Raw genomic sequence first — 25,558 nt, forward strand, 5'->3', positions numbered from 1 at the left:
AAAATCTGTATAAATAGCAATTATACAACTTATAAAATATATTAACATTATATTAACAAATCTAATAAAAGAGACTGTTTCTGTGAGGCATGGTTGAACAATGTTAAACTCATGTGGGTCAGGCTTCATTCATTTTTGCAGTGATATTGGAAATAGATGCCCTGTCGCAACCTAACAGGCCTCCAACTTCTAGGTGCAATCAATATTTTCTAGGTGTTCCACTCCACAGTTCACTCTAAAGATATGAGTGTAGGGGTCAGACTCACTGGAAACAGACACATACACACTACGTACAGATTTAAACTTGCAGTCTTAACTCACACACACAAGTACATCCACACACAAAGTGCAAGAGCAGTGCTTCCCAAAGGCCTCATTTTGGTCATTGTGTGCTTCACCATGTCAATGTCTGACATCTACATTTCAAGGTGCAGTCATCTCCTGTCCATCCAAAGCCCAGCTGGGACTGTCCTTTCCTTTCAGCTTGCTCCAGTTACACAAGGATGGCTGTGTCTTTCTTACTGCTTCCAGCAACCAGCAAGCAGGTCAAAAGTGTCAAGTCCCTCCTCTTCCCTCAGAAACACAAATCAGCTTTGCCTGGAGTAGGGAGATGAGCTGATCAGCTGACATCTTGCTGACAAGCCTGTGCAGCCGAAAGAAGGAGATGCACTTTGCCTCGCAGGAAGTTGACATGAACTTGAAGCAAATCTGTTGCTGAGGACACCCTCCATGTCCCCTCAAGTCCTGCTGCACTTGCTGGTGGGGTATATTCCTGAAAGAGAATACAAACAAAAATGTTGCTCTTATCTTTATTTGGAAAGTTAATCTTTTTTTTTAGTGTTTCCTCCACTTTCAATTGGCATCTCAAAAACCTGTGCTACAATATACTACATTTTCCCCAGCTACATTTTCCCCAGCAGGGGGAAAATGTAGCACTCCCCTTTTATAGTATAGTTAAACCTTCAGATATCCACACAATTCCACCATATCATCAGTGTCAATTTGATCTTGTCTCTGATGTTGACTGAATCATGGTATTGAAAAGATCAATTTTCTTTCTTCTCAATTGTTTCTTTTCATTCAAAATCTGTCCTGGTTTTCCATGAGTGTAAGAACCCTGTTAACTGTTCCCAGTTTAAAATGATGAAACATGTATTTCAGTGACCCTTGAGCCTGAACACAGGCTGCTCTTCAGCTTTAGTTTGTCTTTCTGCAAGGCCTGAGTTTTGACCTGAATGATTCATTTCAAAGGCTGTGTAAGAACAAGCCTGTACAGCAGCATTAGTGCCCACAGCCTTATCATGAAAAACTTCCAGAGAATGTCCCATGACATCCCTCCGTTTCTCTATTACCAGAGAAACCATTATTATTTACTTACAGGAAACTCAGGTTGAGCTCAAGTGTGAGGATGTCAAATAGGCAAAGAAGCACCGGCTGTAATAACCTGGGGCCAATTAATATAATCAATCAGAGAGATTATTATCATTACATTGTTTACTTTATCACTGCACACAATTATCAGTTACAGCACACCACATCTTAGAGAATCCAGCAAAAATGTGGACCTATGTCAAGTACTTGGTTTACTGTGGAGCATTTGTATACTGATACAACAGAGTTTGTCAGAATATCCTGCTTTTGGACTCACTGAACAGAAATCAAACCTTTTGCTTATCACCCCAAAACTACTAAATGCAACCTTTTGTAAGCAGAGAACGATGAACCACTTAGAAAGTGGTCAAGAACAGGTGTAAAAGACAAACAACAGAAGAGAGAGAGAGAGAGAGAGAGAGAGATCTTTTCAGGCGAACATCTTTGACTCATCTCAAGTGGGGTGGTGAAAAGAGTTATGCAGTAAAATGTGCCAAAAGTTGGGTGAGCATTCCTATGGAAGCCCAATATACACGTGGATTGATGTTCTGACCCATCATTAGGCCCTGCATCTACGTTGTATCTGCTTAGGCTAACATGCATTGTCTGGCCCCATTGACTTGATAGGCAGTATCATCTGAAAGCCACTGACTTGACCAACCACCATCACTGTTTATCTAGTTCCACTTGTCTTACCAATAGACACTAGTTAGTAACCCCTCTGGTCTCTACTCTCATCAGGAGGGCACTCTCTCAATAACTGGTGTTTTGTTGAGTTGAGCCCATGAAACTGAGATCATTGTGTGTGTTCCAGTGTCCCAAAACAACTCCCCTCCTTACCTTCAACCACAGACTCAACACAGCCCTCTGAAGTGAAGCAAGTGATACTCACTGGACTTTGGCTGACGTGAAGTGTCTATGTTTGCTTGGTTTTTACAGGCACTTCCGTATTATTGAATGTGGAGCCTTGAGAAAAATCAGTTTCCCAGTCGTAATTACAACTTGGATGTTGATATAAACATTATTTACAAGTCGGAAACTCGTAATTAAGATAACTCTGAGCCACCAAATAAACCAATCTTCTTGAGCAACCCACCTTAACATTCAACAAAGCATTCACCTGTCTATGATATCACCGGCTAAATCCAACAGTTAACATCATGCTTGCTATGGTTAAGCCAATACAGCATGTTAAGCTAACAACTAGCAGCATGCTGGTGGTGATGTCAGCAAGCTGCTCAAACAAACTAACAAAACATCTTTAGCTACATCATCCTAGCAAGCAACACAACATACACTTCTGTTTGTAACATCACCTGTTCACATGGTAAGATTCTGCACTTACATATCTTTTGTTCCAGTCACTAACCTTTCTTCTTACCCTTATTAATATCTCAACTAGATAATAGTCATGTACGGACAGGTGACAAATTAAAGGAAAAACCAACATAAAGTTTCTTAGGTGGTGGGCCACCAAGTGCCACCAGAACAGCTTCAATGCATCTTGGCATTGATTCTACAAGTCTCTGAACTCTTCTGGAGGGATGAACACCATTCTTCCAAAAGATATTCCCTCATTTGGTGTTTTGATGATGGTGGTGGAGAGTGCTGTCTAAAACTGTCGAAAATCTCCCATAGGTGTTCAATTGGGTTGAAACCTGGTGACTGTGAAGGCCATAGCATATGATTCACATCATTTTCATACTTATCAAACCATTCAGTGACCCCTCGTGCCCTGTGCATTGGGGCAGTGTCATCCTGGAAGAGACCACTCCCATAAGGATAGAAATGTTTCATCATAGGATAAAGGTGATCATTCAGAACAACTTTGTATTGATTTGCAGTGACCCTTCCCTTTAAGGGGACAAGTGGACCCAAACCATGGCAGTAAAATGCCCCCCAAAGCATAACAGAGCCACCGGATCCCGTCACTGTAGGGGCCTTAACCTAACATTCAGGCCTGTATGGATTTTTCCTTTAATTTGTCACCTGTCTGTATATGATCTTTCAGGATTTTAAAAGGTCTAAATGAATCCTTCAATGTGAATTACATTTATTTTGGAATGTGCCAGTTTATTTAGATTAAGGTTTTTCATTCATTTTGTTCTAATTAGGCTTTTCTCTTACTAGGTGGCAAAAAAATGCAAGTAATGGAGCTGCAGTTGTTTTGAACCTTGTACCTTTGAACCTGCTGTAACTCACCTGGATGTTGAGGCTACGCAGCACAGCATTGATGCTAAGCAGATTTCTGATGGAGTTGTCTATGTGGCTGTGCAGTGCTGTGTTGGTGACTGAGGTTCGTAGCAAACTGAGGGCCTGTTGTAAAAGCCATAAGCCACACTGCACCTCCTGGGCTTGCTCCAATGCCTTGCCAAAAAATTAAGAGAAGGCGAGAGTTTAAGAGTCTCATCATGTAAGCGATATGGAACAAATACAGCAGGTGATCAGCACTCTCCTAAAGTTACAGGAGGTCCCTCAAATAAACCTGTGGTGAAAATTATATCTAGGATTGTCCAAAAAGTATGATTCTAAGTAGACATTTGTGGTTAAAAGATTATACACTAAAAGGCAGCACATTTCTATGAGGTAGCACACATACACTTTATAGACATTATATATCATTATATGTATGCATACATAGGAACCTAAATCTGTTGTCAGCTCTTAACACTCAAATGTTTTCAGTGGTTACTTACATTTTTCTTCTCCCAGACATCAAAGTCTACTGTGGTTTGGGGAACAGTGACAGACTCTGACAGGCTACATCCTTCTCTACATGACTTCTAAGGAAACAAGAGAGTAATAATGTTACAGTGTTTAGGGTACTTTTATCTAATGGTACATAAAACATTTTGTATGGGTGATTCCAGGACCATAGTATCTCAGCAGCAACCTTCACCTGCTCCTAGATCTGAATGCATGCATGCATTTTCCTCTCACCATAGCGACTTCTGCGTCTCGGGCTTCCTTAATGAAATGGTTCAGGACCCTCAGGTCACAGATCGGCTTCAGTGGGGATGGTAGGCCTGGCCGGGTCCACTCCAACACTATCAACAGCAAGGCAAGCAGTCCTGCCATCACAGATACAGCAGAGACAAAAATACAGTCACTCAAAGGCTGCTGATAACTGAGCATCAAAACAGGAAGCTCAGTTGATCAGCGCTAGCAAGTAAGCAGCAGCTGGAGACAAAATTTGGGACCCCTTTGACCTGTACGTAATTACATGAACTAACTTTTGCAGACTGACATGATCAGATTTGAGGGAGCAAGACCGTTCACAAGCTTTCTGCACTATGCCTCATGGTTGGGGTACTAATTTATCACTTCATGACCTTTACAGAACAATCACTCTACGAGAAAGTAGTGATGAAGCTGATTTTCTTCCATTTGTTTCACTTATATGCATGATTGTGGAGTGATGGGATGTTTGAAGATGGCTCATGATCTTAAACAGCTGTTCTTCAGAGACTTCCTCATGCATTCAACAGTTAAACAAACTATTTGAAGGAGTGCAGTGTCAATACAGACACTCTATTCTGTGTGGATTTTACTGGGCAGGGTGTGTGTGTGTGTGTGTGTGTGTGTGTGTGTGTGTAAATCTGGGTAATTTCTAACAGTATCAAACAGTGTTCACCCAACTGTAGTTTTGTGATGTTGTGGGTGGGTGTGTACCAAAACAAAAAGTTCATGGTAAATCAGATGGTATATGTAGAGAAATGTGGGAAATTAACCAAGAATCAGAGCAATGGCAAATCAGTCTAAGGAAAGGTTTACTGTTGATGCATTCTCACTTTCATCAATACACTATGTTCAGATTCATATAGCCGTTATTATAGACTGGCCGTTATTATAGGTTTGGCTACAAGGCTTAACCTGGTCATGACCAGATCACCCTACAATACCATAATAAAAATATGATTTGTTTAAATCCCACCAATTAATGAAAACTCTTTTAGTATATTCTCTTTCAGTACAGTTTTTTTTTTAAAAAAAAGAAAAGCTAGGCTAAAAGCAATCCACTTATCAATTAACTTTTTTCACATTTTAAATGTATGGGGACCCCAAATCCTTAATAACAACTGTGTCTCTACCCACCACCCTCATCTAGTGACATCAGTTGAGGTCTTTCTATGTCTATTTCTTTCTAAATCTGGTGACTCTTCCATGCATACCTTCAGGGCTACCGATGTATGATTTTTATTTTTGAATTCAATTATCAACAAACACTTAGAGTATCAGTTACAAGTTTGGGCAAACTTTCTCATTCAAGGGAATGGAAAGGTGTGTCCAAACTCGTGACTGGCACTGTAGTTGTCCTATATGTTGTCCTCTTCAATAGTTTATCAGATAACATACAGAATTAATGAAAAATGAGAAAAATATTAATGTTGCAGATTATTCATCCCCCGAACAAAATTACATTTTCTGTTCACCCACAGCAAGGACAGATGTTAATACCTTATACCAAACAATATCCTTTGATTTGCTGTGGATACTGCTTGCATTTATTTCTGTCATCTGGATAAATTAGCTGCTCAAGGATCAGTCTTTCATACACATTATTACATATAAGAAATTTCTGAATATAGGTGTCAAAGTTTTGCCAATATACAGTAAACATACACTTTGCATAGCAGTTGAGGATCGTTAGTGCTGTACTGTATATCATGTAGAATTGGCATGAGTCAGCATGATAAAGCAGTATTTTATTCATTTAGTTTCATTCTTGCATATGACACAAACAAAACCACATGATATCCGGGATTATGAACAGAAACCTGCAGATATAATGACAGTGCAGAAATGCCTGTAGCCTCGTTTAACCCTAATTATATATGGTGGTTCTATAATTGGGCCATTAGTCGGCTTTATTCAGAAATGCAGACATTACTTCCAACATCCAATGAATGCACAGCACACTCTGAACTCTAAGGATATACTTGGAAATGAATGGAAATGTTCTACTGTTGTGGGTCATGTGGGCATCCAGCCTCGTTCCTCTTTACCACATACTGAATGCACTCTTTCACAGCAGTCTAGATGCATGACGCACAAGGATGACAGAAAATACAGATGATCTTCCAAAGCAGACAGGTCAGATAAAGGCTAGATTAAGTTCTCAGACTCCCACTTAACTAGCACAAATTGAGCTGAACTGGAAAAACTACAACTGAGGGATAATAACAAATAATGTCAAGAATTATAATACCATTACTAGTACTACATTAGTAGTGGTCCTTAAAGAGGTCACTACTGTAATCAGCTTAACTTCCATGCAATATTTTCTCAAAAGACAGCGTCACTGAGGGGGGACTCTTAATGACACTTAGGATCTGTAGTCTGTTTATCAAACTGCACATCTCACTCATATCACCCCTATGTCTCACATAAACCTTCTGTAAACCCTGTTTGTACATAGTGCTGGTGGTGTCCCACAACAAGCTAATAATTGCTCCATATACATTAGTAACCTTTTTTAGGCTCCGTGTTCCCCTGAGCAAGCACTTATAATCCTAGTAGATGCACATAAATAGTGTCATTGGGTGTGTAACATTCACTAGCACAGTTTGACATGCATTTTGGTCATTCATAGTCTCATTGGAAATTATTACTTACTCATAATGAATACAAGCCATAACTATGGCAGGAAATTAAGACGGAATGGGACTTATTAGGAAGTATTTCACAGAAAATGAATCCTACTACACTGAGTCTGTTTTCATCCTGTTGGCTACTAAGTGGCTGCTCTAGTAAATTTATTGGGGGACTTTTATAGAATTTGTCCACTTCAGCGGACAAATCACAAACTTTTAAATCTTTTTCAGACCCCCTGTGATACTTGACATTTATACAAGCCCTGGAGGTCTTTCCACGTTATTATTCAAGAGCAAAACATTAGATCAACAATGTGGTCCCAAGTATACTAATGTAGGATGCACACTTAAATAATTTTTAACATATACTATTTATGTACTAGTTGGAGAAGCAAAGCGATATCTGCATAGACAAACTAATGGCCTCCTTTCCATACATTCTTACATTTTTCATTTCCCAAAATGCGATCACTTTGTTAAAGAAGTGTGTGTGACTCAGTTTGAGGATTAACTGTGACCTTTTCACCTCCACCACTGCCTACGTGAGAATGCATCAATCTAAACTGTGTAAACACACACATACACTCTCTGCATTCTCACCATGGTGGTGGAATTTGCAGTCCAGGACTGTGGCCAAACTAAAAGATAACAGCTTTGTCTGCCAACATCGGCTGCCAAAACCATGTTGCTATTTTAAATTGGAAGCAGCAGTCCACAAGTGGTGGTACTTTGGATAATGGCAAGCGTTACACCAGGTATGTGACAGATGCTTTGGAAAGGTGGCGGGATGCTCATATGAGGTGATGCCTTTGATATGCTATTTTAACCAACTCGTGTCAAACAGGTGCACAGACAGCGCTCAGCAATTTAAACCAACTAGTTGGGGTAGTCGTAATGACTAAATGACACAGTGGGCCGATGAGGAGATGCTATTTAAAGTACATCTCAGTGGTTGGAGGATTGCTTTTGAATCCTTTCAATCCCCCTCTCCTCATTTGAACATGTCTTCCCCATGACAAAGTGCAGACTTGTAAGTAACTAGATATCAAATGACACAGGTGTGACATAATTTCCTGTTTGACTTCACTGGAATCCCTTATAGCTGTCAGCCTTTGATAAACTCTTGCTCTTTTCTGCTGACACACGTATGTGACGACTGTGCCAAGAACTGCAGATTCAGCTTTCGCATTCAGTAATCTTAACTTTCCAGTCTGCTGAGTCATGCTAGATCCTCTGGAGATGATTTTGTAGCTTACAGTAACAGGAAATAATACATCTTTAGAATGAGTGGGAAAAACTCCCACACAGATTAAGCGCTGTGCTCAGCTCACTAATGTTCAGGACCAACATGATGCCTTGAATCAGTTTCATCATCTGCTTCAAAAAGATGTCTGAATAGTGCCTACTCTCCCAGTTGCCTGATTAGGTTTCTTCAGTGTCTATCACCTGACAGTAATTTTGTTTCATTTAGAAGTGACATTTCAATAGCTTAAATGATTAATTGTTATTGAGAAGCTTGTAGTTTGGCAGTATAGCTTGATGTACAGCAGCATTCTAGGAGATGGCATTAAACAATCTATTTCCATGAACTGTGGTGAATAAATACAATCCTGTACCATGCAGAAATAAGTCTTAGAATATGTGGGATGTGGAGTTTGGCACAAATCAGAGAACAGGCATAACTGTTCAAAAAACCCAAACCTCCAGAAATGCCTTAAATAATCTCAATATTCACCTCAATATTCAATATTCACCTATACATCTAGAGCCTATATAATCAATGTGATGAACGTGTTTTAAAATACTGAGCACAGAGACAGTTTGCAGCACACAGATCATTCACACAAAGTTACCTGACTAGGTAATATTACAAGGGCGCTTACCTCTACTCGTTTTCTGCAACATTCGCAAACAGGTGCCGCATCTTTTAAAATCATTGTGAAAAATTAAATATTTGCCCAAGCGTGACGGCTCAAAATAAAGGCACCAGTGAAATCCAACAAGTCCAGCATACACCCAAGTGCTCTGCTGCCAGCGCTAGTCCGACCCGCATGTAGGTCTGTGTCAAAAAGATCTGCGCTGCGGGTGAGAGCAGTCACCTAACAGACTTTGCATCACTGCTGTGCTTTGGCTAAACCTTTTATTTGCCTCCCCTAAGGATATAGCGATAACGTGATAGCCCGCAAGGACGAGGACGCGCCTTTTTACGCACCACGGTGAGCGATTAAACATCAACCCATGCATGCAGTCCCCCTTTGCGTAAAGCGTGAAAATAGACTAACTACTAAAGCTAGTGTACAGAGAAAAAACATGAAGGCATGTCCATAACTCACTGGGAATCTCCATAGCGGTATCCGCATAGCCCCTCATAGGGTCCTCGCGGTTTGGCCCATAGGTCCGTCTATTGCCCATTAATTGGAAACGAAGCTCTTTTGTGGATCTCCTGCACTTATCCGGTAGGTGTTTCTAAAAACTGATCCTGTTTGATTTTTTATTGATGACTTTGAAAATAAAGTTGCATTGTTTCTATGATGACAATCAAAACTACCTCCTCCCTTAAGGCAAATTGTTTTCTTTCATTGTTATCCAAATAATAGGCAATCTCTGTTTATAAAACACTGGTCCTAAAAAGTAAATAATGTCTCAAAAACGACGTGCGGAGACTTCCCAGCCATTGTTCTGATGATTTTCAGAAACGGTCATTACAGTAGTATAGGTTAAAAAAAACTGAAAGATTTATTGTCGATAAATATCAAATGAAAAATTTAGTTCTGATTGTCAAAATGATAAGGTTTTTAATATAGGACTATCACTGCTATCTGTCATATGCCACGGTGCACTATTGACCACAGAGGGTAAATAGTGACAGAAATCAAACTTTGCCATAAATGGACGTTTTTCATGAATTTTTCCATCATCTGAAATATGACTTTGAGATGAAATATGTATACTGATTAAGCATGTACAATATTTGTTAGTTATAGCATATCAATGAACACTGTAACTGCTGAGATGCCACACTGCCAGTCCAGTCGGTAAATACATGACGCACAGGTGTAACTTTAAACACCCAGCTCCTCTTTCCCACTGTGAGATCCTCAAATGTTTACTGCTTGTGATCATCCAAAACTTTCACCTTAATGTCGTCACCGAGACGGTCGTGCCTCAAGGTCGTTGAAATTTTTTTTTTCAAGGCAGGATACATTAGATTACAGCACGTACCTTTAACAGTATGTTGCTATTAAAAGAAACGCACGATAAACTACACAAATGTGCTGAAAATAAGGGTGGGGGATAGCCAGAGGGTTAACACTGACACTTTTATTTCCAGTCTTCACTACTTAATCAACTAGTCGTATCACACAAAGGCGCTACAAATAAATAAATAAAAAGGTCTGTTGATGTGCAGCTCCAAAAGATAAATTACAGGTGGTTGAGGGCAGCGGTGGAAAAAAAAGTAAACGTCACTCAGTAAGATAAGAGATAAGATCAGTAGACTCAACTATTCTGCAAAGGTTGGTAAATTGTCTTTCCTGAATAGTCTAGTTTATTTTGTTATGATTCTTTTTTCTTTGAATTTCTGTTAATTTTCTATTATTATTATTTTTATTATTATTATTATTATTATTATTATTATTATTATTATTATTTGTGTTGTGAACTGTAAAAGAGGAGCAGGTTAAACTTGAACTTATAAGTTATGTATGGTCAGTGATACGTTGGCTCTACATACAAGCAGGTGACATGTTAGGCAGTGTTTTCCACCACCACCATCAAAACACCAAATGAGGGAAGATCTTTAGAAGAATTATGTTCATCCCTCCACCCAGTGGGGCCCAACACCTTTCAGAGAAATGTGCTTCCTCTGAACTTGCTGGGGCCTCCTTGGTGTATTTTCTCTGTACCTGTACAGAGTACATATTCACTTATTTCACTGTATTTCAGTTGTCATTATTTCCTGCTGTGTGATGAACACCAGCTTTGCAAATTTCAATTGAAAAATGTTTATGACATACATCATCTTGTGATGCACCTGGACACATCATCAGCGATGTTACCCGGGGTCACTGGGTGTCTCAAGTCTTTCAGATACCAGATACCAGATACCCTCACCCAGGCGACCCAGCAGGGGTTGATCAAGCCCCAGCTTGTGTCCAGGTAGCACTACCCTACCCACGGCTCTCGTCTCCTGATCCACAGCCACCTTGATGCAACTTCTGCTGCCTTGGTGGCCAACTTGATGGCCCTTTGCCTACTGGCCCCTGTGATGCCCAGCATGCTGTAAGCCCTGCAGAGGGACTGGCCTGTGAACCCTCTGCATCCCAGCTCAATGGGCTCTCACTTGCCACGTGTTGCTTTGGCATTCTTCCACTAGCTCAGTGTACTTTGCCCTTTTCCTCTCTTTGGCCTCCTCAATGCAGTCTTTCCAGGGAATGGTGAGCTCCAGGAGAATGAGCTGCTTGGAGGCTTCCGAGATCAGCACCATGTCTGGCCTTAGCGTTGTTGTGGCAACAGTTTCTAGGAACTTCAGTTGCTTCCCCAGGTCAACTTTCAGCTCCCAGTCTTGTGCCATTGCTAGCAGACCAGAGGAGGTGGTCCTGGTAGCTGATGTTAGCCTCTTCCCAGCCCCGACAAAAGGGATGGTCTTCTTTATGGGACAGAGATGCTTTCAGTGGACAATCCCACTACAGATTGTGTCCGCTATGGCCTTCAGGACTTGGTCATGGTGCCAGTGGTAGCGCCCCTCACTCAGGGCCTTCAAACAGCAGCTGAGTATGTGCTCCAGGGTTCCTCTCTTCAGGCACAGAGGGCAATCTGGTGACTCCAATTTCCCCAGCAAAACAAGTTAGATGGACTTGGTAGAACGTCATAGACCGCCTGGATTAAGAATTTTATTTGATGGGGCTCAGCTTTCCATAGCTCAGCCCATGAGACTTTGCACTCCACTGCTCCCATCTTGTCCAGACTCCCTGCTGCATTCCAATCATCCTGCTGTCTCGCTCCTCCTCAACTGAAACTTACACCTTGTCCTGAATTGGCGACCTCTTGTCCTTGCCCTGTGCCTTGTTGTAGCAAGGTGTTAAACTGCTACCTGGGCCAACCCTTCCACGAGATACTGTGCCCAACAGCACTCTGTGCCTTAGCCACAACTCAGAGATTGAAAAATGTCAATAAAGGCAAACACTTTAACAAAGTTTTCTTATCAAACCTACACAGTGTGTACAAAGTCAACATCGTGACAGAACAAATAGTCAGGAATTTAAAGCCCACTTGAAAAATCATTTCACACCCAACCACTCTGGACAATAGTTGTACAGATTTTGAAAATGCTAGTTTTGCAAAGTAAAATGTCTCAGAAGCACTTTTCTGGTTCAACTATTGGAAAGAAACTTGGTACTTGCAGTATTGGTTATAACATACTGTAGGCCTAAAAGCAAGTTGTTTGGTTTTTCCCACCACTGTTTTTGTAAAACACACCACTTTGCATCTAGTTCAGTATGCATCCTTTGTGGTTTGTGCAGAATTATAGAGTTGTACCACTACTACATTTGAGAGTTCAAATTTGTAACACAGAATTCACAAATTGGCTGGTGATTGTGCAGTACAGTAATCAAAGTAATTAAAAAAAAAAACAATAAATGGCTGAACTACAGTATTTATACTGAAAAGTGTGTGCTCTCAAATTTGATCACCCAGATTTTTGTATAATGGATATTTTTTTAAATCTGATTTTCATTTTTCACATTCGGCAGATCAACAAGGTCATTAGAAGACTCATCACTCTTCTGCTGTGAGCACTGCCCTCCCATGACCTGATCTAGGACATAAAAATTGTTACTAATATCCCTGATACAGAGTATATTGGTCAAATGAACAAAACTGTCCCTAAAGCCAATGTTAAGAAGCAAATTAAGCCAGAATAATGTGAGATCTAGGAGATGCCTGGCCTGATGGCCAATAGACACTGGCTCCAAGAAAACTCCAACTGTATTGAAGTGACTGGGAAAATCCCAGACTTCTGCCATGAAATAAAAGGTGAGACAGTTCCACAATATGTTAGGCTGTGAATATATAACTTTCAACTTATGACAGTATTGATCTTGAACATTATTGTTTCATCAAGAAGTTATCAATGCCCTTTGGAGAAATATGTCTGGGAAATGCAGTCTAGTCTGAAAGAAACTTGTACTTCCAAGGTAACAAATGTTACACATTAATGCTATAGGCAGACTTTTATCCAAGAAAACTTCTTTAAAATTTGTGACCAGGATTAGTTATAAGGATACAATGCAATTTACACATAATGTGATAATAATAACAATTATTTTTGCAATATTCAAATACTGTAAATCCCCACCCCCTCTTGTGAAATCCTACCTCCGGTAAAAAAGAAATTTCAATGAACTTGATGACAGTATGACATTGGCCCAGACCGAGGTATGCGGAGTAGCAATGAGTTATCTGTGCCATCATCAAAACAAAGTTTCTGCTCTAGGAAGATGCAAGCTATTTCAAGAAATCTGTCAATATCAACTATTCTTAGAATAGTTGAGTCTTGATATGGCTTCCTTGTGATACAATGAAACAAATAGGCCCAAGACAAACACGAGGGAGCCAGGATGGCATTACTTACTTAGTGTACAATATTGTATTTTTATTAGCTTTGTGGATGCAGTTAGTTATCATTCATAAAAATAGACATGTTAACACATTGTGAATATCCAATGAAGAAAATTGATCAGCTGAGTGTAGGATATGTTAACAGATGTCATACATCAATGATATTCTCTGCACTTGTAATTCTTCACACAGGCGTGTTTATGGCCCATGTCTTCACCCCGACCCTTGACAGCCCTGTGGAGCCAGAGTAAAGGAAATACATTGAAATTTCCTGGAAGTCCCCTTTATGTGTCATCAAGGACGGGGTGTCTCCGAGGACCTACAGGAGGCTTTTCCATCAGACAGGAAGTAAAAGTATGTTTGCACATGCACTATCAGGAGCCAACATGCAATGTCAATTGACACACATAGCTTCACTCACTAAAATACTTGGAAACACTGATAAAACTTACACATTTGTATGCTTACCATTTCACAAGCCTATGTAACGTGCATTACAGCACACATACATACACAAGTGTGCGCACACAACATGGTGAGAGGGTAAAATATGTAAAACTACTGAAAATATTTCAATTGTAAAAAGAATATATTAGAATATAAATATTAGATTATGTCTGATGTCAATATGAGCTACTAGGGAATTCACTGATCAGTGCTATAATATCCATTAATAAATTACCTTGTACCCAAGAGCCATGACAAATTCTCTAACATTTCTAGATTTTTCCATTGTTTCTCTTCTCAGAAGTGTGATACAAAAATGCCAAAAACTGAATGTCATAAGTGGAGGACTAATATGATTTTAATATACATTAAGCCCCCTCCTCTTTAATAAATTTACATATCTATACACCTTCTGATATGAGTCATCTTTATATTGGTCACTGCAGTGCTAAGCTCAAGACAATGTTGACAGATTGTTGCACTGTTTGCTCAAAGGACTGTTTGCTTACGTCTGAGCCAACATGAGAGAGAGGAGAGGGAGACAAGGTACGTGCTGCGAGCCATGCTTTGTGACAAGGGCAGGGGATTGGGGTGGGATGTGAGGGATGTGTGGGGAGTGCGGGGGCAGGGGAGTCCAGTCACAGTGACTCCTTGGTTGGAATGGTACACAGTTATTGAGTTTAGCATGATTTAAAAGAGCTAGGGAAATATAAAGTGGGGATGAAACCACATGCTCTTTTCCTGTGCCTCACTTACACTCACACTAGTTAATAAACAAAGATGGCCAGGGGTGATGCCAACAACCTAATGAGGGAGAGGCATACTATAAAGAGAGCAGTGAAAGTGCACAGATGTTATGCTAGTGTGCGTGTGTGTGTGTGTTTTGCATTCTGATCCCGGTTTTTGGCTCGCAGCCAGCTAGGTCTACTCCTCTGGCGCGACACAAGACAGGAAGCTGACATAAAAGAATGGGGGGGGGCCGACTGTGAGGGACACAGGAGCCAAGACAGGAGCCACTGACGAGGTCGGAAGTTATTGTTTCAGCTTACAGACATCCACAGTGACAAGAATCTTATCACTCTGTTGAACTTATTGTGATCCCACGGTGATGGCCACAAGTGTGGAGAGCATTCCAGGACAGGAACCTCATCACTGGAGTTTCTCCCTGGCTAAATTTCTGTCTACTACATGTCTGTCATTTGGCCAATAAGTAAAGCACTTAACCTTGCAAATACTCCAGTGAAACTCCTTGCTCGCCAACAATACAACACGGTGGTTGCCAAAAAAAAAAAAGACAGTGTGTAACTGTATAGACGACTCCTCTTGCAACTATTCCTGCACAATGTAAAGAGAATTGTTTCATGTTTCATTGTTTAAGAATGGATTAAATACAAAATCAGTCATTCTTTGTCTAGTCATTCTCAACTACTACTAAAACAGTAAGTAGAGCCAAATATTTCATTAGATTGATCTGGAATTTTAGTCAGACAGAATGTAATCAACCAAGTACAAATCGTTCAACCGCTCATTAACTTTTCAGAATACTTAATTACTTACTTAATTTACAAATAATTGCTATTTGAAAAGGACTGAATCATAACTGGCCTTAATACCACCGAACCTACACTACCTGAAGCCAATGTGGAAGTACCATAAAGTGCAATACCACAGATGGCCACTAGATGCTAGCCCCAGTTGATTCCAATTCAAAAAGCATCAACTTCTCTCCAGAAATACTAAGTCAATCACTTTTTTCAGTACATCAGTATGGTCACAATCGGTACTTTTGGGCACACTAATAAGTATGCTGGTGGTCATTTTGTAAATTATTGCTCCGCTAGTAAGATGTGAAGACTTGTAGTAGCTTTGATGTCTGCCGTGTGAGCATCGATTGACAGCTGTGACTGACAGTTGGCTCACCTGCTGCTCTCCCTGGCTCTGGGACTCGCACTGAGTCAGACTATTGTCCATAATGTTACTTAATTATGATACCTGCCCTGTTTGATAAGTATCAAGACATTAGCTAAAGTAGCTGACATTAACCCCAGTGTGCAGTGCTCGGTGTTCCCAGTAAACTAGCGTTAGCTTCAGTCTTATCTTATACAGTCTATGACTGCCACCAACAACACCCCATCCTCCCTCTGATCTTTCTCCCTTCTTTTCATCTCTGCTGACCACAAATCAGTCCTCAGATATGTCCCTGTTTATCAGCTGACCTGTGAGCAATTCATTGGTTGTATTATCTTTTTTTTCATGTGCCTGGTATTCTTCCTGTTGCCAAGTTGCCTTGTGTGGTATTTCTTTCTACCGAGTTGCCTGAGCCTCACACCTTCTGTTATCCAATGGGCCTCTCATCACTTGTGATTTCCACTTCACACTCTTCTCCCCTCTTTTGGCTGTCCTGTCTGGTATTTCCCTGACTTGACAGTCCTGGCTGTAAACCCTGTACTGCTTGAGACTGCAGGTTTTACTTTTCAACTCAACCTTTAACCTGTATTCTGTACTGTGTGGATATGAACACACATTGTATAATGATGTGCACACATTGTTCTTTACTTTCTTTTAGTTTGTCTTTGGTTTGGTTGATTTATTTACAAATTCATGTCCAACAACTGGCCACATAATCATGATACACAATAAAACAATTGTCTAACATAAAGTGATAATCTGATTACTCCAGTGACTGTGTGCTTTAGAAATTTACAGCCATGGGAAGTGAGAGTAAAAACACTTGAGCATTCTTTGAGGCTCAACATCTCCCCTTTGCCTTCCTCTTATTTACCTTTTTTATTTCTCCATTTACACCAAAAGAAAGCCTTAAAAAGTATTCTGATCCAACCTTGCCGTTCTGACTGAAACCCACGTATTGTTTTGCATCCAACTAAGCCTTTCGCTTTTGCACCTTGTTTTTTCTCCAGTTGCATCTTAGTCAGCTCCACACAACAGCCTGCTGGTACTGTGAAGAAACACTCTCATTAGTTATGCTAGCTTTCACCCTGATAATCTCTGTAAATGCATTTCATTCTGTTCTCAAAAAACTCACAGTCATGGTTTCATATTGTGGTCATGTGATCAATGCTATGTATATCACTATGTGTGTGTTTTTTTTAATTAAGAGGACATGTCAGTGAAACTGTGTTGATCATGTCACAATTATATTTTTATTTTTGTTCAATTTATTACATAAAAAGTAGCTATGCCTTAATGTTTGCAGAAAATATTGTGTTTTTTTCCCCAAACAACACCAAAATATATTATTTATCAAGGGGTGCCAAAACTTTTGCAAACGCCTGTATGCAGGAGGCAGGTGCAATGACTGAGAGGTAAAGGAAAGAATAGGGAGGGCCCTTTCATTGTGGACCTGGGCAGCAGACTGGCTTATAGAATGTGAATGCAACACAAGGAGATAGGGGGAATTTGAGTTGTTGCAGTACATTGGGAGGTACTGCCAACATATGTTAAGCACGTGTGAACACCCATGCAAGTCCAAGGCAGTCAGTGGGGTGCTAGATAAGACCACCTAATGACTTAAGTCCTGAAAGGAGACTTAAACCCTCACACTGGCAATGATTTGGACAACTAGAGTGGCATGTCTGAGGAATGGCATCCTTGTTCTGAACCTAAGCAATGTTCAAAATGACCATAAACATTTACACTAAATTCCAGGATCACTCTGGAGTACTGTGCTACTCTTCTGAGCCATTTGGCTTTTAGTGAGTAAATTAATCTTGTTCACCGTGGGCACTGGAGTCAAATGCTCCTAGAGTCTTTTTGAAATTACAGTAGATCTTATCAAAATCTGGATAGTATCCAGCTCAGTGATTTAAGACACATCTTTGCCAATTTCATCTTTGTAGCATTATTAGGACAAGTTCTCTTTTGCACTCTAGATCAGTTTGCAGGAGAGTGCAATGCAGCTGAGGCCATGAAGCTTAATACTTCTGCATTAAGGGGATACAGTGTACATATAGCGGTGTAGCTGATATGCTCCTCCTCAAAACACAACCACACAGTAAGGCTACAGCCACTACAGAGTTACTGTGATTGGTCTGCTTAGGCTAATTGTATTTGCTTCTACAAGTTTCTGATGCTGGTGGAGACTGTTGAGAAACAGCAGGAAGCAAACTGAATCAAAACTCAATTATATTCTTCTTTTTAGAAACACACATTTAGTTAAAGACGTCTTCACTGCAAACCTTCTGCTCCCCATGACACCTGCCCTCGATCACAGTGAATGAAACAACAAATATGTCGTCTGCACTGAGCAGTAGATAGAATTTAAATTAAATTCAGCAATGAAACTACGTAAACTTTCCCACAGTTGCTCATATTCCAAAAGAAATGAAAGATTGTGAACACATTCACTGTGAGATCACAATCAACTTACTTGCAAGGGTGAGAAGAATTATCTGACTAACTGATAATTACGTACACTGGCTGCAAAAAAACATGGTTTAGACCAAGTTGTGGTGAGTAGAGAGCTGATGCATAAACAAAGCACTAGGTTTACCAGTAGATCTTTGTTTTAACCCTCAAGAGCTAGTGTGAGCTAATGTAAATCACAAAAGACCAAAAAAGTCTTCTGCTTGAAGTTGGTGACTCACTTTTTGTGATATAATAAAGAATGGACTTCAACAACCCTTAGTGTCCGAACATTTCCCTGTCTGTGCTGAAGGCGCCAACTGAGGAGGACATCAAACAACAAACAAAACATTATCTGATGGGCCATGCCAAGACCAACACTTGCATCATACACTCCAGTGGTACATTAAAGTCAGCACATTGCATATAACAGCACAGTAAAGTACTTGCCTCATAACATAAATGATACAAGGGGTGAAGAAAGGCTTAAATATGATAACTATTACATTAGAAATAAATAAAACTTTTGTAAATAAATATTTTTCAAGGAAGGCACAACTGACAGAATACTATACAACTGAAAATGGATGGCCAGAAACTTAATTGCTACACCTGGTCTACATTAGAAACTCTGTGAAAGGTATGTCATATAATGAGCCATTACTGTAAGTGGATTCTAGGATCCAAGGATGCATACTACCCTTTACTGTACACAGTTACAAAAAAAGCCACTGACTATGAGAAGCACACTGTCAATTCTCCTGCTAGATCAAAACATTTCAACTAACCCTAAAAACAACAATATTAAAAAAAAACAGAATCAAGCTGTCCTAAACAGAGCCAACACAGATCTTATTTTTTTCTGTTTCTAAACTCACACACATCAAAAGTCACACCGCTGTTCAAACCACAACTTACAACATTACACAACAAAGCTTAATAGTATAGACTGTTATCTTGCTCAGTTTCAACTATTTCATTCAATAATGTTCTGCTCTACATGAGAATAACATGGGTCTTTGCTGATCTCAGTCACTTTGTGGAGCCATTTACAGAATTTGGATAACACAAAGGCCAGCATATCCTAAGCCCAGAAAAGATCCTCTTCAAAATGTCATAATTGGTTTAATTATGTTAATTATTTTTGGTCTCGCAGAAATACAGAGCAAGAAGCACTGTCATCCTGATGTCATGGACCAGATACTGCGCCATGAAACCTAACAGGTTTCCCATTTGGTCTGTCACATTTCCTCTCACGGGGCTAGATGAGTGTTACTACTGCAGACAGGGAACATAAAGCACATACAGTACATGGCTGCATGGCTGTCCTATTCTTACCCCAATGTCTGTTTATTCTAGTATGCTTGTTGCCTCTAAGATATTTTAGGTTCCATTGTAGTTCTTCAACCTCTTTGTGGAAATTCTTCATGAGTTTGTTTTCATGGCTATCAATTTTCATAGCTCAAAGAAAAACTACCCATTCCTCAGTCATCATGTAACATAATTGGTCTAACCGACTCCAATGAGACACACATTTATAAATGGAATTTTTCTCCTCATCTCAAAGATTAAATTAAAACTACAACAACAAAAAACTACAAAAATAAAGTAAAGCCCCTACATGAAGAATGTTAACTTTAATGTATTCTCAAATTAATGTTCATAACAGTGTAGAAAGACTAAATCATCACCATGAAAATATGTTGTTAAGTCTGTTTCTCCTGTGGTCAGATCCAACTTCCACAGAATATGTAAGACTGACTGACCTGTTTTGGTTTAAGAGCTTCCTCAGTCAAAACAGGAACAGCAGTGTCTCACTGCCCTGGCATACAGCATGGAAGTATTATACTCCATACAAACACAGAGTTCAGATGGTTTGCAGCATGATATTGTAGTTGAAATGACAAACATTAAGAGAAACAAAACAAGCTACACTAGTACCATTTAACTGACATGCAGTCTGAGGTGATGAACACTTTTGCCAGAGAAGAGAATAACTCTCCCTTACATTAGTTTATTACACCGTCCACTAAAGTCCACTACTTAGTTTACATAAGGGCAGTTTCATCTGTTCTGCTAACATTTTCTCTCTGTAATCAGCCGTGGTGTATGGGGGAGCTTTTGTGATGGCTATGGCAAAATACTGCTGCAGGGTTCCAGGGTTCAAAGTAATCAAGGAATAAATCCCACATGTAGGCACTTAAAATGTTGCTATTATAATTCTTATTTCAACTTCGATGATAAAAAGGAAAACAATATGTGCAAGATGTTTTCTTTTTATCAGTGTGTTCCTGTGGTTTCTGTCTCAATAGGCCCTCTACCTACCTAAGGTAAAGCTGGAAAAGACTCTTTAGTGATTGACAGACGGCCTGTCCAATGGTAGTGTGGCAGGGTGTAAAGTGGCCCAATTGTTGTGTCCTCCTCATGCTTCTTTTCTGTCAAATAAACATACACAACTGGCTTAATGTAACTGCACAGATTATGCATACATCATATACACAAGTTACTACTACGGTCATGCTATTCTTTGCATTCCACACAACTGGTAAACATAACCTCAAAGATTATATGGGATGCATTTATTTGTCAAGGGCTGAGAAACCTGTTTCTGGGTGAGTTGTCCAGTCCTGCTGGTGTCCAGTGTGACCACTGTTCTCCTCTCCAGTCTGCCCAAAGCAGTCATTAGCATCACAACATTCACACAGAGCATTGTCTCCCTCTGTGGAACGCCAACTGAATGACAGAGAAACATCCTAATAACACACCTCATCTGTGATGCACCAGCTCATAAAATATGCGTTACATCTGTGGATGTTGAATCTAAAACTGAAAATTTCATATACAACAAAATCATGATAAACTGACTTACAACTGGAAGCCTAACCTGAATGTGGGCCTGTGAAAGAAGCAGGCTTTGTCAAAGTGGGTACGTGAGTTTTGTTTCAGAGTGGCCCTAAGGTGGCAACTGATGAAAATCTGGAAGAGAAAAGACAAATGAACAGAGTACATCTGATCCAGGATTCATTTCCATAAATATATTTAGGCTTTGATCGATTAGAAATGCTATAACACACAAGATGCAATGGGAAAAGTAAATAATCACAATAAAAAACACAAATAGCACCCTTTGTGCCACAATGAGGATCATTATCATTCTGAAAGTAATAAACTGGCTACTGTCCAATGAGGTGTTGTGACCTGTTCCCAAGACTCCTGCTTGAAGTGGAAGGCTTGGACACTAAAGCAGAGTCTGTTATCTTGCTTCCGACGAAGGAATTTAGATGAAGACCCAGGCAATACACTGTCTATGAGACATCTGTAATGGAAGAGCACACAAGCTGACATGATACCATGAAGTGCATCAAATTTAGACATGATGTTTCCAACCTAGCCTCCCTCCCAAACTAGTCAGATCAGTGTTGAAAGACGACCAAATTTAGCTGTGAGGATCCATCCAATAGATTTGAATTCTTGGATTGAGCACTAACAACAAGTAAGTGTTGTTCTGATTAATTATTCTTAGCCAGAAGAAAAGGCCAACCCGTGCTTAGTGATAAACTTGTAACTTGGCAAGGAGAGAGGGTCAGGCCTCAGCGTAGCGACACAGTAGTCAACATATACAGTGAGAAGAGGGTGCAGCGGGGCCTCCACACTGGCTTCCAGAAACACTGCTTCTCCCTGCTGGTAAACTGAGGAACTACGCAGCGAGGTACAGTCATCTGCATGAGAACAAAGAAACATTTTCTTTCTGTTCTAATTTAATGTGGATTTCAGATAGATTTAATATTGCCATATTACAGATCTTCCATTGATACAGTCTAGATACAATCAGATCCACCTGTCATGGTTCGAAGGGAGAAGTGCAGAAGGCCAAAGACACTGATAGTGGAGATCATGGGTAGCCAGGTTGGGGTTAATGGTTCTCCATTCACTGTCTGCTTCCTGTGCTGACACAAAGATAAAAGTGTAGGTCACATACAATAAGGTTGGATGACAGCTAAGTGCAACTCTTGAGTTCCTACAAAATTTGATGCAGCATAAGAAACATGATTCATGGAAAATGTTAACTATTTTGTTGGTGCATAAGAGTTTTTATCAATAATATGGTATATGCCTTACCTCTTATAATGGCACTCCACAGGTATGACAGAAGCTGCCCCTTTAACTATCACACTGCCTGTAGAGATGGGAACCACAGCGGGAAACAGCATCAGCTGGTTGGAGTACACAAGCCACTCACCATAAACCTAGACAGAAGCAATTACTAGGAAATAAGTGATGACAGAAAAACACACACAAAAAAAAAAAAAAAACCCAAAACAAAACAAAGCCTTCACAAAGTCTTGACAACCATAATTAATGGCAACTACTGCAGCCATTTTGGTGGTATATCACCATAACCCTAATTTAGGTAGCGCCAAGACCTATGTAGGGAATGCTGTGTGTGGTTAAATGTCCTATGCACTAATAATAGTGTAGTAATTTGGGGTGTTGCACAGTATTGCAGTACACTAATAGGATACGACAGGTATATGAATGTAATAATGACTAAACTATGAGAAAAATGTCGCTTTTGTATCTCTCAGCCAATTTGTGCTTCAGTATGACAGATTTTTGAATGGAGTGTGTCACTCTCTGTCTAGACAAAGGAAACGTTATTATCTGAATTGTCTGGCTTTTTCACTGCTAACTTCTCATTTCACCACACTGGCCTTACACTGGACTTGGTCCCACATTCCTGGAGCCCTACACTGATGACCATTTCAGACTCAGACGTCGGCTGTTTTGGCCCACAGGCGTCCTGCTGTGTTGAATTTGTTCCCAGTCGAAGATACTCAGGTTTGAACGGAATACGTCTCTCGTCGAAAAGCAGACGCTTAATGGTTAGTCTCACTTTGACTTCTCCGCATTTTATTGTAAGTCCAACGTTTTGCTGAGTTTCTACAGCATTTTCCCGAGCTAAAGAAACACCGCACACACACAGCAAAACAACCAAAACTGAGGCATATGTATATTTTCCCGGGGTCGCCATTTTTTTAAGTAAAACAACAAGCTGGAAATAAATTAATTAGCGTTAATACATTAGAGCCAGGTGTGTTAAGAAGTGTTGCGTTCGCGTGCCCTGCGTTTAATGCTGCTTTCAAAGTAGACACGTCACAAATCAGACATCCTGTATGGACAGCCAGAAAAGCCAGTAGCATTGCACTAGGCTAGCGCTTGAAAATAGGAGAATTTTAATAAGAACAATCTCAAACCCATTTTTTCATTATGAATATAATTTGCCGGTGCGTTTTTTTCTGTTCCTTATCCTACTGCTGTAGCTTTACTCCACTACAAATTACACATAGCTAATATTATATTAGAATTTGCATTTAAAGATGAAATTCTTCCAGTGATATCCCAAGATTAAATAACTTGTCGCCCCCTCAAACTACTAAAAAAACCACACACACACACACTCACACACAAAAAAACAAGACGTGGTGTAATGTCAGGAGATGACGAGGAACTCCTGAATGCATCATTGTCAGTAGGAACAAAGCTATGGCGGAAGTCAAGTACTACGGAGGGACAGTTATTGCAGTTACACCAGAATCCCGTCGATAACATAAGAGCAGCTAGAAACCTTTTTAACTCACATACATGAGGCGAAATGCGTTAGAGACAATTAGTAAAAATGGACAAAAACGATCTAACTTCAGGGTCTGAGGAGGGGATTGACTGGGGAGGAAGTGCAGCTCAAGAAGGGAAGATTATGAAGAAGATGAAAATCTTACCAAAGAATGTGCACACTGGTCTCCCTACCCCACTTGCAGACCCTGTGAAATTCTCTCTGGTTAAAGGAGACTACCTCTACTTCTACTATGGCTGTGATGGGCAAGATGACAGAGGATGGGGATGTGGCTACCGCACTATTCAGACAATGGCTTCCTGGCTGTGTTATAACTTGTCTCCACCTAAGGGCCAACACAGACCCCCACCGAGTCTCCCAGAAACCCAGCAAGCCTTGGTCTCCATGGGGGACAAGCCAGGCTCATTCTCAGGCTCCAGGGAGTGGATCGGGACATTTGAAGCTTCCCTGGTCCTTGACTATTTCTATGATGTTCCCTGCAAGTTGGTACACATCAGAGGTGGAGGGGTAGAGCTGGAACAGGTTGCAGTGGAAGAGCTCCATCAGCACTTTCAGAAGCATGGATGTCCAGTCATGATGGGAGGGGACAGGGACAACTCCTCGAAGGGAATAGTAGGCGTATGCACTGACGACAAGGGGAGCCACTTGTTAATTGTTGACCCTCACTATTATGGAGGTCAGCTGGAGAAGGAGGAGTTGCAGAGGCGAGGGTGGGTGGCGTGGAAAAGAGTGTCATCTCTGGATCAGTCTTCATTTTATAATCTATGCATGCCTCAGACTGCCAAAAAATGAACATGAAATAAGTAACAGAACTATCTGTTACAGACCTGCAAACTATTTCATTATTTGTGTGGATGAACTCAGGAAAATGTCAGACTTCCTAATAGATACAATTCAGTATCAGTGTCAACAAGTGTCTTATTAGGAGAAACTGTACAGTACTGTTTGCATTTGTGTTTTACAGGGAGCTGTAGTGCCATCATGTGGATGAAATCAATAATGACAAAGTATAGTAGTAAAGTGACATTTAAATGATTAACATGCCTTCTTTATGGCTCAATAAAAAGCCTGTTGAATCTCAGATCTCCTGAGATACATTAAATATTCTCCTCAATAGTTTATTGGTCTAAGTTTTGTCTTTATTCATTTATTGTATATAACACCCCTACTGTGAGATGAATATGCAAATGAGGCCCCAAGATCAAAAATGTTGAAGTAGGACTTAAGAATGACACAACTGTTTTACTGGGGGATATGTGAGAAATATTAACATTGAATATTTATTCAACTAAGGGGTTGCAAGTGTGGAAATTGCCTTCTTTTCCAACAATATGTTTGATCAATTGATTGCATTTTGTGAGCTGACATTATTAGATTAATTGTTCAACAGTAAATTAATAAAATGCCCTAAATTCTCTGGCTCCAGCTGCTAAAATGTGATGAGACTCGCTTTTCTTTGTCTTATGTGATGGTAAACTGGATATCTTTGAATTGGTTTCCAGCCTTTGGTTTCCAGGTTATTGTGATGGGC

General features: G+C 40.1%; 3 protein-coding genes and 1 long non-coding RNA gene across 10 annotated transcripts; 2 read left to right on the forward strand and 2 right to left on the reverse strand.

Annotated features, from left to right (window-relative positions):
• Window positions 1-371: 371 nt before the first annotated feature.
• Window positions 372-9,416, reverse strand: epoa (erythropoietin a). Of its 3 annotated transcripts, none has more exons than XM_067578928.1 (5): window positions 9,299-9,416; window positions 4,312-4,442; window positions 4,068-4,151; window positions 3,574-3,738; window positions 372-772 (listed from the first exon to the last, which is right to left on the reverse strand). In XM_067578928.1, the coding sequence occupies exons 1-5, from the start codon at window positions 9,375-9,377 to the stop codon at window positions 620-622; spliced, it is 612 nt and encodes a 203-aa protein (XP_067435029.1). In that variant the 5' UTR covers window positions 9,378-9,416; the 3' UTR covers window positions 372-619. The 3 variants fall into 3 exon arrangements, with proteins under 3 accessions (XP_067435029.1, XP_067435028.1, XP_067435030.1); XM_067578927.1 differs by having other exon boundaries at window positions 4,068-4,154; XM_067578929.1 differs by lacking the exon at window positions 9,299-9,416 and adding an exon at window positions 8,849-9,067 and having other exon boundaries at window positions 4,068-4,154.
• Window positions 9,051-15,304, forward strand: LOC137173986 (uncharacterized). Of its 4 annotated transcripts, none has more exons than XR_010925251.1 (4): window positions 9,051-9,181; window positions 12,719-13,001; window positions 13,779-13,940; window positions 14,948-15,304. It is a non-coding gene; the product is annotated as an uncharacterized lncRNA (long non-coding RNA). The 4 variants fall into 4 exon arrangements; XR_010925252.1 differs by lacking the exon at window positions 9,051-9,181 and adding an exon at window positions 9,283-9,421 and having other exon boundaries at window positions 13,779-14,579; XR_010925250.1 differs by lacking the exon at window positions 9,051-9,181 and adding an exon at window positions 9,283-9,421.
• Window positions 13,600-23,478, reverse strand: LOC137173980 (zona pellucida sperm-binding protein 3-like). Of its 2 annotated transcripts, none has more exons than XM_067578922.1 (9): window positions 23,113-23,477; window positions 22,515-22,642; window positions 22,234-22,337; window positions 21,937-22,114; window positions 21,594-21,711; window positions 21,280-21,371; window positions 20,998-21,128; window positions 20,721-20,830; window positions 13,600-13,820 (listed from the first exon to the last, which is right to left on the reverse strand). In XM_067578922.1, the coding sequence occupies exons 1-8, from the start codon at window positions 23,425-23,427 to the stop codon at window positions 20,721-20,723; spliced, it is 1,176 nt and encodes a 391-aa protein (XP_067435023.1). In that variant the 5' UTR covers window positions 23,428-23,477; the 3' UTR covers window positions 13,600-13,820. The 2 variants fall into 2 exon arrangements, with proteins under 2 accessions (XP_067435023.1, XP_067435024.1); XM_067578923.1 differs by lacking the exon at window positions 13,600-13,820 and adding an exon at window positions 16,353-16,989 and having other exon boundaries at window positions 23,113-23,478.
• Window positions 23,479-23,901: 423 nt separating this feature from the next.
• Window positions 23,902-25,146, forward strand: ufsp1 (UFM1-specific peptidase 1). Its single transcript, XM_067578925.1, has one exon. It carries the CDS (start codon window positions 24,073-24,075, stop codon window positions 24,817-24,819), a length of 747 nt encoding a protein of 248 aa, XP_067435026.1. The 5' UTR covers window positions 23,902-24,072; the 3' UTR covers window positions 24,820-25,146.
• The last annotated feature ends 412 nt before the right edge of the window (window positions 25,147-25,558 follow it).

The sequence above is a fragment of the Thunnus thynnus genome, chromosome 22, assembly GCF_963924715.1.
Source record: "Thunnus thynnus chromosome 22, fThuThy2.1, whole genome shotgun sequence".
Lineage (NCBI taxonomy): Eukaryota > Metazoa > Chordata > Actinopteri > Scombriformes > Scombridae > Thunnus > Thunnus thynnus.

What these genes read in the sequence shown, in the direction of transcription:
- LOC137173980 (XM_067578922.1), bottom strand. Translation starts at nt 23,427, where the DNA reads ATGGCGACCCCGGGAAAATATACATATGCCTCAGTTTTGGTTGTTTTG. An exon ending in AATGTGGGACCAAGTCCAGT is followed by an intron (nt 22,643 to 23,112) that starts GTAAGGCCAGTG and finishes GCTTCTGTCTAG; the next exon opens with GTTTATGGTGAGTGGCTTGT. An exon ending in AGCAGGAGTCTTGGGAACAG is followed by an intron (nt 21,372 to 21,593) that starts GTCACAACACCT and finishes TTTCTCTTCCAG; the next exon opens with ATTTTCATCAGTTGCCACCT.
- epoa (XM_067578927.1), bottom strand. Translation starts at nt 9,377, where the DNA reads ATGGGCAATAGACGGACCTATGGGCCAAACCGCGAGGACCCTATGAGG. An exon ending in TACCGCTATGGAGATTCCCA is followed by an intron (nt 4,443 to 9,298) that starts GTGAGTTATGGA and finishes CTGTGATGGCAG; the next exon opens with GACTGCTTGCCTTGCTGTTG. An exon ending in GAGACGCAGAAGTCGCTATG is followed by an intron (nt 4,155 to 4,311) that starts GTGAGAGGAAAA and finishes TTGTTTCCTTAG; the next exon opens with AAGTCATGTAGAGAAGGATG.
- ufsp1 (XM_067578925.1), top strand. Translation starts at nt 24,073, where the DNA reads ATGGACAAAAACGATCTAACTTCAGGGTCTGAGGAGGGGATTGACTGG.